This window comes from Paralichthys olivaceus, chromosome 7 (genome assembly GCF_024713975.1).
Source record: "Paralichthys olivaceus isolate ysfri-2021 chromosome 7, ASM2471397v2, whole genome shotgun sequence".
Taxonomy (NCBI): Eukaryota; Metazoa; Chordata; class Actinopteri; order Pleuronectiformes; family Paralichthyidae; genus Paralichthys; species Paralichthys olivaceus.
This window is the reverse complement of record NC_091099.1, coordinates 11,906,778-11,918,791: the sequence shown is the minus strand read 5'-3', so window position 1 is coordinate 11,918,791 and position 12,014 is coordinate 11,906,778. Positions and strand designations below refer to the sequence as shown.

General features: G+C 42.7%; 2 protein-coding genes across 2 annotated transcripts; one reads left to right on the top strand and one right to left on the bottom strand.

The window, feature by feature from the left end:
• Positions 1 to 221: 221 nt before the first annotated feature.
• On the top strand, positions 222 to 5,787 carry dnaja2b (DnaJ heat shock protein family (Hsp40) member A2b). The gene is made up of 9 exons (XM_020078986.2): positions 222 to 355; positions 1,479 to 1,538; positions 1,885 to 2,111; positions 2,207 to 2,287; positions 2,415 to 2,548; positions 2,648 to 2,844; positions 3,172 to 3,316; positions 3,879 to 4,006; positions 4,118 to 5,787. The coding sequence occupies exons 1-9, from the start codon at positions 278 to 280 to the stop codon at positions 4,304 to 4,306; spliced, it is 1,239 nt and encodes a 412-aa protein (XP_019934545.1). The 5' UTR covers positions 222 to 277; the 3' UTR covers positions 4,307 to 5,787.
• Positions 5,788 to 5,791: 4 nt separating this feature from the next.
• Positions 5,792 to 11,504, bottom strand: LOC138410834 (uncharacterized). The gene is made up of 15 exons (XM_069528540.1): positions 11,418 to 11,504; positions 11,235 to 11,323; positions 10,616 to 10,791; positions 10,367 to 10,505; positions 9,176 to 9,373; positions 8,978 to 9,080; positions 8,737 to 8,857; positions 8,128 to 8,399; positions 7,779 to 8,037; positions 7,300 to 7,703; positions 6,915 to 7,211; positions 6,519 to 6,695; positions 6,312 to 6,416; positions 6,143 to 6,234; positions 5,792 to 6,044 (listed from the first exon to the last, which is right to left on the bottom strand). The coding sequence occupies exons 1-15, from the start codon at positions 11,502 to 11,504 to the stop codon at positions 5,969 to 5,971; spliced, it is 2,595 nt and encodes an 864-aa protein (XP_069384641.1). The 3' UTR covers positions 5,792 to 5,968.
• Between the last annotated feature and the right edge of the window lie 510 nt (positions 11,505 to 12,014).

Sequence of the window (12,014 nt, the reverse complement as noted above, 5' to 3'; positions counted from 1 at the left end):
TAAACAACACAGTGTTTGTTATACTGGTTATTGATTTGAAAAAAAAGTGCAAATAAAACGTAATATTTTGTTTTAAAACAAAAAAATTGCGTGTTTACGTTGTTAATGTGGTATAATGTCTTTAGAATAATATGGCTGCAGCTTTGGGGCACCTGACTCCAAGTGGGTGTTAGCGACAGCAGGATCTGGCAACCCTGCACGGCCCCAGCCGGTAGAGTCTGCTCTTCGCTCAGCTGAAGCTCCGCAGAGGGTCTTTCTGTGGTCGCCGGTTAGCATCATGGCCAACGTCGTGGACACCAAGCTGTACGACATCCTCGGAGTTTCACCATCCGCCTCTGAGAACGAGCTAAAGAAGGTACGAGGCGTCTGAAATGAAAAAGAGGGATTTGCCGGTTTGAGAGCAGAATAAAGAAGGAAGAGAGGTCACCAGCGAAATGTGGCCTAAAAACAAGCTAATCGACGTTGCTAGTGTGCTAACCTAGCAAGGGAGCTATGCTAGAAAACGGCCAAATACTTAGTGGCTCGATGTGTTTTTTAACCCAAAACAGTAAAGCTACATATCGACGAAGTTAATTTGACTTTTGGTGTTCGTCGTTTTCATCGTCTGTACCTAAGTGAATTCGTAGATGTAGTTTGTTAGCGCTAAACTCTAAATACCCGGCTAACCACGAGTCTGATAGCCTCCCGGCTACCAGATGATAAATTCCAGTTAATAACCGTCACCAAATCGGAAGCAATACGTGTTAGCTCAACGGTTCTCTCCGGTGTATGCGCCAGTGTAGTAAACCCACGCGTCAGTGAAACATTTGGTAACGCTAAACGTGGTGTGAAATGTATCCAGAGGAAATGGGTTATGGTTGCATTTCCTAGCTAGCGTTAATGTAGCTACTGTAGTTAGCATCACGCACGTCTCTGTGTTCTCCACAAAGTTCACACAAACATCAGGTAGTCACGAAGTGTTCATAATCCACAACACTGCGTCGCTTTCCAAACATCGCCTCGGACTTGTTATCACATGTGCAACCATCGAATTTCAAGTCATTTAATACAATCAAGTAATTCTGTACATTGTATTGAGATCGCTGCACGATCGACACTGCATACCACTTGTTTTTCCTACTCAAATTAATCATGCTGGGTTAACTAGCGACGATGTGCTCCCCTTCAAAATCCTTCTTAATGCCGAAATGTTAGTGAACTCCTAATATACCAGAATATCATCATAGATAGTCGTCAAAATTAAACATATCTGCGGTTAAAGTAGGAAAACTCAGAATATGCGGAATTTTGAACGGGGTTTTGTCGACGTCTTCATCACACTTGAGTGGCTGAGGTGTCAGAAGCAGAGAGGCTCTCGTCCTGATGTTTTTGACAGCAGGCCAACAAGTCCAGGGCTTGTCCTGTCACGACAGTTAATAGGGTTAGTGATTTTAGTTATTAAAGACATTGTTCATATTTCTGTTTTTTGTGTATTGCAGGCCTACCGTAAATTGGCTAAAGAGTACCATCCTGACAAGAACCCTGATGCTGGAGACAAGGTATGATGCACCAAAGCATGTCACTGTAACTTAACCTATGACATTATTCGCAGCAGGAGCTCAATTCCGAGAAACAATGCCACATCAGTATCATAATCACACAGCCCAACTCTAAGGATTAACACAATGAGTGCACAGTACATGAAATGGATTTTCCCTCGAGAAGAGTACAACAGTTCTTTATTTGTACTGCTCTGTTCCTTAGATGTTGCAAACGTGACGCAGGAGTAGCCTGTCTTTTAAATTTCTTTTTAACTTAATAAGATAGTCTCTTCAAAAACAAAACCTCTTGGCCTCCATTCCTGTGATGTACTGACTGCTTTTGTATTACGCACATGTTTTGCAGTTCAAAGAGATCAGCTTTGCATATGAAGTACTGACAAACCCAGAAAAGAAGGAGCTTTATGACCGCTGTGGCGAACAAGGGCTACGAGATGGAGGAGGCGGAGGGCCTGGCATGGATGATATCTTTTCTCATATTTTTGGCGGAGGACTATTCGGGTTCATGGGGGGACAAGGAAGAGGACGCAATGGAGGCAAGAGGCGAGGAGAAGACATGGTACATCCTCTGAAGTAAGTATTCTTCTTTGACCCCGTTTGTGTGATTCAGTGGCTGCTTCAATTACAATATATTATTGTACACACCCCGTATTTCTTTTGTCTCACAGAGTTTCTCTTGAAGACCTCTACAATGGCAAAACCACCAAATTGCAGCTTAGTAAGAACGTGCTCTGTGGTGCCTGTAATGGGTGAGTCAGCTTTTAATGTTTTGGTCTTATTATTTAAAACAGCATATTGGTATGTAGCCCGGACTGATGGTGATTGTCATATTCTTCTTCCTGCTAATAACACTGCACATAATTGTTTGCCTTGTAGTCAGGGGGGTAAGGCAGGAGCAGTGCAGAAGTGTGTGGCATGTCGAGGACGAGGCATGAGAATCATGCTCAGACAACTGGCCCCTGGGATGGTCCAACAGATGCAGTCCGTCTGCACAGACTGCAATGGAGAAGGTAATATATTCACTTCACCCACATATTGGAAGGGTGATGTATAGTCATGATCAGAACAGCATTTTGATTTTGTCCAATTTTGTTTGTGCACTCGTGCAGGTGAGGTGATCAATGAGAAGGACCGCTGCAGAAAGTGTGAGGGTCATAAGGTGTCTAAGGAGACTAAGCTTCTGGAGGTGCATGTGGACAAAGGCATGAGGCACGGACAGAAGATCACATTCACTGGGGAAGCTGACCAAGCACCAGGCGTTGAACCAGGAGATATAGTCTTGGTGCTGCAAGAGAAAGAGCATGAGGTAATCTACCTGTGTGCGCTTGTTGAAAAAGAGAATATGTAATTTGAAAATTCCACCTACAGGAAGTTGACAGGGAGTGTTCTTGAAGTTATATGTTATTAGTTGAACAAACCCCAATCATCAAAACAAGTTTACTAATCGTTGGTTGCATAATTGTACATACATTGTTGAGCATTATAATGTTCAACAAAGATTCAGGAAATTATTATTATATAAGTTTCTGATTATTGTTAAGGCATTTTTCATCATTGTTTGTGGGAAATCTTTTTACTAGTATATGTTTAATGAACCTAAGAAATAACTTTGTTCAAAACCAATCTATATCAGGAATTCCGCCGTGATGGCAGTGACCTTCACATGGTCCAACGCATCGGCTTGGTTGAGGCTCTGTGTGGCTTCCAGATGACTGTGGCACATCTGGACGGACGTCAGCTGCTTGTTAAATACCCACCTGGCAAGGTCATCGAGCCCGGTAAACCATCTTCATACAACTTTACTGGATTTGATCTCTTTTATTGCAGCATTGCTCTATTCCCAGTGACCATTTAAGTGAAAGGGGAGATTATTGCTTTTACTGTTTCATGCTATTAAGGAGTTGTTGCAAGCATTTATTTCTGGAACAACGGATTAAAAGTATTTAGAAAACATGTTGCAGGCTGATCCACTTAAATATGGAAGGGTTGAACTGTTAGTTGCAGAATTAAGCACAGTGAGAAATTTCTCTGCCAGCCATTTTTGCAGCTTCTGATCATCTTATTTACAAAAATCTATAATTTCCTGGTACAGCAAATTTCATGACAGTTTAAACTGTGAAAAGCTAGTTGTTCTGTCTAATAGGTAATAAACAGAGTATTATTGTAAAATTGTATATTAGTATTATAAAAACAGTGATGTACTTATATCAAGCTTAGTTTTTGTACGACAAAATAAAATATACATCTCATCACGTCACAGTACATACATGAGCCATGGTCTCCCACTATCATGAGATTCTAATTGTGTTTTAATACCTTTGTATCCCTTGTGTCTGGCAGGCTGTATTCGAATGGTGAAGGGAGAGGGAATGCCTCAGTACAGAAATCCTTTTGAGAAAGGAGACCTTTACATCAAGTTTGATGTCCAGTTCCCTGAAAACAACTGGATCAGCCCTGAAAAACTGAATGTGAGAGCCAGTCATTAAACCTCCCAATTTGCAAGATTTTAACTCCAGTAATCCTGAGTGATAACAGTGTCATAAGGTTTTGTTTTTTTAAATTCAATACATTTCTTTCAGGAACTGGAGTGCTTGCTGCCTGCTCGTGCTGATAATCCAGTCATCGCAGCTGATGCGGAGGAAGTTGACCTGACAGATTTTGACAAGAGTCAAGGGTCCGGAGGTGGAGCCAGGAGAGAAGCCTACAATGATAGTTCTGATGAGGAAGGGGGTCATCATGGCCCAGGGGTGCAGTGCGCACACCAATAGAAGGACTCATACATAAAGACATGCACATACATAAAAGCATAGATACATGAACATCCCTCAAGTCTCGTTGCTAACACTATTCAAGACTTGATGCGCATACATGCACATTTCTCTCCTTTCATGATTCCAATGAAAAAGAGATAAACACACAAACATATAAACGTATACCAACCCTCCTCAGTTCCATGGTGCCCATAATTCAGAGAGATGCTGGACGTGTGATGACCATTTTTGTGTGTTTGGACAGTAGTGCTCATCAAATCCTCTGGCAAGAAGGTTCATTGACTGATCAATGCCGCCCTGTTTTCATCCCAGGCTTTTCCCTTTCACTGTGGGAAACACCCGTCTAGTGTATAAAATGCAAATAATGTTGACTATCTTGTATATGGTGTAGTTTAGTCTCACAAAAGCGCATGCTGCTTCTCACCGAAGATCTTGCACACGTAGATCCAAGGTTCGGACACCACAAAGAAATTTGACACTACACCTGTGTAAATTTCAGTGTGTCACCGCTATCAAAGTGTCCTGCTGTCATAAGAGCCGAACTGATTACAGCCCAGCTGAGAGCCGCACGTTTCACCACCTCATCCCCCACATGAACTCTCATATTTTGAAAAAAGAGGCTTGCTGGTTCTGCTCAGTCCCCAGCCATCACATCGCTACAATATTAAAGCCTTGACAAATGCACCTGTAAGCCAGGCGCCATGTTTTCTTAGTTCCGAAATTAAGATTCATTTTTTTCTCTTTGTTGGTTTGAATGTTCATGTGTTCAAGACCACCGAACTTGAAGCTAACTGTACTCTTCATTTGAGTTGCAGACACACTTGTGTACTTTGTATGTGTGTAACGCAGTGACTCATTGTGTGGGAGCTGCTGTTGAATGTTCAGGTTTATTGAGGTGATGCTCCTGCGTTTTGTTGGACTGCAGTGTGAGTGGACAATATATAGGGTCAATTAACGAAAAAAAAAACTGAATGTTGATTTGCTGAGAATCTCTCTCTCTTGTAGACATCTCTCTTTTTTCCCCTCTGCTCACCAGGACTGAGAGAGATCCTCCTCTCAGACAGGAAAAACACTGGGACCGCACCAAACCCCCTCTGTATTATACATTTCGCTGCATCGTAGAGTTGTTAGCCACACCTTTGTCCTTTGACATTTTATCCCCGCCCCTTCCATACCTGTAAATAAATACAGCCACAGTCCATAGGTGCATTCAGAGTCTACAGCAGTGTCCTTCCTGTCAAGATGATTTCTTACACAAATGATTTACGGCCAATATATAAATATTAAGTTCACGTGAAGAACAGTTGATGGAACCTTTGTACACTCTGAAAATGCACCTCTGCGGCTCATCATGTATGTAATTTAGGCCACATGGGATTCATCTGTACACAACTAAAGTGGGGTCACTGATAAATGGCGTTACTGTTGATGCTTATGTTTGTCAAAGATAATTAAACTATAATAAACAGTCAATACAAGTTGTTATTTCAATCTGTTCTCATATTTTGCAGAAGAATATTGTCAGAGAAAAACATTCAAACATTTTAATTCAATAGTGAACCATGAATCTTGTGGTATTTTTGGTATGGCCATAGAGAAAATAGGATCAACTAAAAATATTTTTTATCTGAACACCTGAATTAAAGCAGCAGTTGTATCTCAGTCTGCTCCGTCCTCTGTTTCTTTACTGTGGAGGGCAACTGGAGCCAGGAGTTCCTTAAATCCTGCAGTATTTCTGAAGGGATAAAAAAAAAAAGGAGCGGGGGGGTAGAGAAACTGGTGATTAATATTAGTTTGGTGTTTTCTATCTTAACTGAAAGGAATGTCACTTACCTGTCTCGCTTGGACTGCAGGACATAAGAGCGCTCTCGTCTCAGCTGCTCCAGATGCTCTCTGACAACTGTTTTCTGCTGGTTCTTATCCTCCTAAAGCAATAGTTATGGTGATGATGCAAAATTTATCAAAACTCAATAATGCAGACAGACTCCCTCAGTATATTTACCTGTGGTAGATCTTCTGTGAGGTGCCTTAGTCTGTCAGTGAGTTTCAGGCCCAGCAGGTCCTCCTCTGCCTTTCTGTTCTGGATGATGGAAAGACGTTCCTGAACCTGGTGGACAGACATTGATGATGCATCACATCACTTTGAATGTCTCTCCTTCACAAAGATCGGAATATTCTTTCAGTGCCTGTCTATCCACATCTCTCTCACCCTGAGCAGCTGTCTCTCTCTGTCTCTCTGCTGCCTCTGTTCCACCTTCTTCTGCATGTCCACTAAGTTGCGAATGGTCTTCTCTCTCTCCAGTGCTGAGACAGGCTCTCTCACTCGTTCTCTCTCCGTCAGCGTGGATTCCCTCCTTGCATCCCTCTCTGCGAGGCCACAGTCAAACTTAAAAAACAGGAAAAACAGTTCAGGTTATGTTTTCACTCTTATCTGGTTCTTTGTTCGCTTGTTCGTAAGAAAGATAACACAAACACAACTGAACTGATTCTTGTAAAAAGGATGTGGTATAAGGCAGGGCAGAAGGAGGTTAACTGTGTAATCCTAGTTGTTCATGGTGATGCTCATGTGCAAAATAAGGTCTGTTTATACAAGACCATCCATCACCTGTGAGTTATGTGTCTGGTCCTCAGTGGGAGTGGGGTCTGGCTCTCTTAGGTCGCACAGCTCTGACTCTGTTGCAGTGGCACGCACCTCCACATCAACCCCATCTCTGCCAACCTCAGCTGTCTCATCGGACGGTCCAGAGCACAGGTCATCAGAGTGCGGCTCAAGCTCAGTGAAGAGATGTGGCTGCACATGCTGCAGGGTCTCTGCTACTAAAGCATGTGTTTGCAGTTTATATTCAGATGCATCGTCTCCCTTGTGTGGTTGACCCACCACTGTCCTCTCCTCCGGGGTCAGCTGACGAGAAAATAATCAGGGAATAAGATCAGATGCTTGATATAGTTATAGACAGTGTTTTATGGTCTGTTATAAACATGCAGAGCACCTGTCTGTCTGTGCTGCACTGCTCCGCTGCAGACTGGAGCAAAGTGGGCTTCAGCTCCTCTTCATGGTTTTCTCCAGAAGTCTCCTCATACTGTGTGTATTCTGCAGTCCTGCTCATATCAATCGGCAGGACTTGGATCCTCATACTGCTCTCACTGTCCTGGCTCTTTCCTGCGCCTCTATCTGCAGCTGCTGCGTCACAGTCATCCTCATCATCCTCTGGTGGTTTGCTCCAAGCCAGCGTGATCAAAGAGCCCTGTTTCTCATAAGTCTGGGGGCTTTTTGTTACATTGCCTCCTTCTTCCTCCCGGCATCCTCCTTCTGAAGCGAGATGAGTTTTACTTGTCGCATCTGAGACACACAAAATCTCCAAGTAGGGCATCTCTTCCACGACCGCTCCACAATCTGGGGGAATGCAAAGTATGTTGTAGCTGCAGCAGTGAAAGTGTGATTAAATACGTTTGGCTACATTTGAGGTACCTGTGCAGACATCCTGTGTGTTAATCACATCAGCAGCTTGGATTCCATTCAGTTCACTGTCCGCCCCTCTGACAGAAACAGCTGCCGAAACTTCAGCCGGCCCAGCACTCTTGTACTCTGCTGTCTTTTGCTCGTTGCAGCTCTTAGAGACGAGGATAGAGGGGGCGTCTGAGGCGAGGAGCTGGAGCAGGTTGGTGTTGCTCTGCGTTCGAAGTTCAGATTCATACTCATCTCGCAGAACCTGGAGATGTTGTGCACTCTAACAGACACACATCAGAGTTTTTACACATTAAAAGAACGTGCATCATTTTGGATTATTTTTTTGGATATGTTGCTTTGGTCGTCTCACCTTGTTCTTTAACAGGGACAGAAATGCAGAAGCATGGAGGTCGTGGAGCTCCAGCAGTCGAGTTACGAGGAGCAGGGAACAATCCTCCAGCTGGTGATGAGACCACACTGCTGCTTTGCTGCACATGTGGGCCTGTGTCTGAGGCTGGGACTGAGGTTTAGAGGTAGCTTGCTCAAAGAGGGGTTGAGTCTCATTGTGCCTCTGCATGCTGGCGTGGATTTGCCTCAGCATTTTTATACAGCCACTTCTTAAAACTGTTAGTTTGTTATTACCTGCATTGGAAACAAGACAAAACAAGTGGGAGGGAAACAAAAGGGAAAAACAATTCCAAAATGAAACTGCATGTCCATCTCCCACAAGCACCTAACACCATACATTTTTATTACTAACTTGCATATGTTTTAAATTATTTATATGTCACTCCTGATCCTTTTTCTTGGCTCTTCATTATTATACAGATATTTACAGAGATACTTATACAGACCTATTTGAAATAGGTGTCAATGTGTTGTTTAAATGCTTGAAACAGATCAAACAACCACACCAAAGTCAGAACATCAACTTTACGACTCCAGAAGTGGGACCTTCCGAGGAGACACACTGATTTACCGTCTTTTGGAGGCGCTGTGCAAACTGGCCCTTGCAGATCCTCCAGGGAGACCCCATGCACCAACTTGACCAGCTGCTTCCTCTCCTGCTCCTGAGTCAGCACCAGCAACTGCAGCACGGCCTGCTGGGAGAGGGCCAGAGTTTTTAATCTGCTGCTGCTGATAATACCTTTAGCATTACAAGAAAAATAAAAACTGAATGTATGCAGGTTAAGATTAATACAGCACATAAGCTACAGCACCTGCTGTGGTGATCCTGAAATAAAGTCTTCTTTTTCTGCTTCCTCTTCATGACGTAGCCAGAGAGCAGCCTGCTCCACTCGGCAGGGACTGTGAACTTGAGGCCTGAACAGAGACACGAGGGTCAGACCTGATGGCACTGACTTATTGCTCATTTTCAGCGTTAAGCTGTTGTTTTCACTTAGTGTTTGTTGACTTACCAAGTGTCCCAGGACTGCTTCGCTGCCAGAAGAGCTCTGTACGACAGCTTCTCTCTCTGAGCTCTGAGAGTTGCCAGTCGGATGTAAAGACACAACAGTTTCTGACTCTCCCCGTCCAGCCTGTGAGGAAGAAGATGAACAAATTGGTTATTTCTGGGCCGGTACAAACAATACCTTACATTCACTTTTATCTGAATGCTAAGAGCAAGAAGGTAAATGAGACTATAGAGTTCAGAGTCACAAAAGAATATGGTGGATATTTATATCATATCTCATCTGACATTCTTTTATTTATGAGGACTGATTTGTTACCTCTGCTTAGGAAGATGTGTTTTCACTATTTGTTGGTCTGCAAGATCACACGAGAACAGATTTCCATGAAACTGGGTGGGAAGATGTGGTAAGGGTCAGCGATGAAGCCATTACATTTTGACATGGATCTCAATCAGGGGGCAGATTCAGGAAGTTTTTTTAATCTCTTTCCGTAACATTGTGAGATGCAAGGTGGATTTTGAAATGGTAACTGGTTGCTTGGGGAATAATTCATGGATCTTGATAAAAAATGTTGGGTCTTGGTGGAGTTATGCACTCTAGTGTCTGCCATTCTAGTTGATTATTGATTTACCAATCTGTGCGAGCTAAACGTTAAGTCTGTGTCAAATCTGCAGATTAATTTATAAAGCACAAAAAATAACAGGAAAATGTAGGAATGTATCAAAAACAGTGCAGGAGGGAAAATGTAGTAAAAGACACAAGATAAAAGTAAATAAGATAAAATAATGACAGGCATTAAGTGAATAATGGGACAGAATCAGACCTCTCTCCCAGGACCGCCACTTTGTCCTTTTCTTGTTGACGAGATGTGTGTAACTCACACAGGAATGAAGCAGCAGACCAGGAAAGCTCTCTGGAGCTAAAGGATGCACCCAGACAGGCCCTGCAGGAAAATCCTTTTTACCACAGTGCTGCTGTTTGATGCTGATTGTGGAAATCCTGCAGGGGGTTGTGATGTTTACTTGGATTTTGAGTTTAAGTACACAAATCTGTTAAATATTGTTTTTTTATTGGAGCAACAACTGTTGGATTAAAAATGAATACTAAATAATCCTGAGATTGCATATATTTCAGGTTGTCAAAATGATTTTTTAAAATCTTAAATCTACACTGGCAGTCTTGATGCATGTGTGTTACCTGTACATCCTGAATGCTCCTGGCAGCTCAGCGAGACGGAGCATGTCACCTGACTCCAAAGCCTCCTCTGCAATGTCCTTCAGCTCCTCCTCTTCTGACTGTCGTTGACTTGGCAGCAAGGTTTCCCAGACGCTCGGAGCTGTGGAATCAACAACAACAACAAAAATATCAAGACGAAAAGGAGAAAACAGCTTCTGAGTGAGGCTCTAAAAGTTGTTGCTTAAAGTTAAACTGTTCTGCGTGACTTACTGTGATGCTCCTGAAGCATTTCTGAATAAAGCAAGTGGCTCATAACGTCATACTTCATGTCCAACAGGAGGAGGACATCTGATGGGGAGACACAGCCCCAGGCCTGACCTTTGACCTTTAGGCTTTGGACGTGCCATGGAGAGGGCAGTATGCTTTGCACACCCTCTGACGCCAATCTAACCACACAAAAACAAATCATAGCACACATCTATATCAATGCATGATGGTTCTCTTGTTACATGAAGTTGTTCACATCTGCCAAGGAGGTTGTGTTTTCATCTGCATTTGTTTGTTTGTTATTTATCAGGATAACACAAAGATAACTGGGCGGATTATCAAGAAAACTTGGTTGAAGGATGTGGTATGGGTCAGGAAAGAATTTATATTCAACATTTTATTTATTAAAAGGTTTTTACTGCTTTCCTATGACAGGATATTCAAGGCAATTTTCTAATATAAGATCAATCAGGAAAATAATAATCCTTAACATGGAAAAAGAATGTAGTGGTGTATTTCCCTCTTGACTGTGGTATATTCTAGTGTTGCCAATTGGAAATCAAGTAAAGTCCCTATAGTGAGGAAATCAGCCACTTTTCACCTTAAACAAAAACATGCTCACCTGATCCAGCACTGCCGGGCTGCTTTCTTCAGCCTCTTCACTCCTCTCAGGCTCCCATACAGCTCATTCTTCTCCACTAGTCTCTGTGTCTTTGTGTGAAAATAATAGAAGTAATCAAATAATTACCAACAGAGCCTCTGCCTCCGTGCAGGAAAACAATCTGCCACACTGCAAAACACATACCTGTGGAATGACTGTTGTGCATGAGTGTAAAGATCCTGTATCTGAGTTGTTGGCCTTTGTGTTTGTGCTTTGAAGCAGCTTGTCCATCACATAGAGAGTGTTTCCACCATTCATCAGCTGGAGGTCCCAGTACAGCTGAAGATAAAAATACTCACTCGTGTTTGTGAAAGCATATCATTTTACATGCAGTGTTTCTCTGATATTATAAGTAAATATTTAATTGTACCTTTTCCTTCTTCTCTCTCTCCCTTTCCATCTCTACAAGAACATCAAAAACTTTTTCACCAACACAGGACCAGCTGATGTCACCTCCTGCAATCTGACACAGACACAGCTAAGTGAGAATTTTCCCCAATGGTAAATGAAGGAGACAGCCAATGTGTTACTGATGTTTTCTTACCTTCTTCATCGCCGTATGTGCTTCATCGGTGTCGGAGGGAACACGAAACACTTTTCCGTAGAGGACACTCACGTCTTCTGAGGAAAACTCAGCTCCAAGAGACAAACCCAGACACTGGTACACACCAGCAACGCAATCCTGAGAGGACAACACAAGGACATTATTGTAGTTCACACACACACGGAAAAATAAAATAA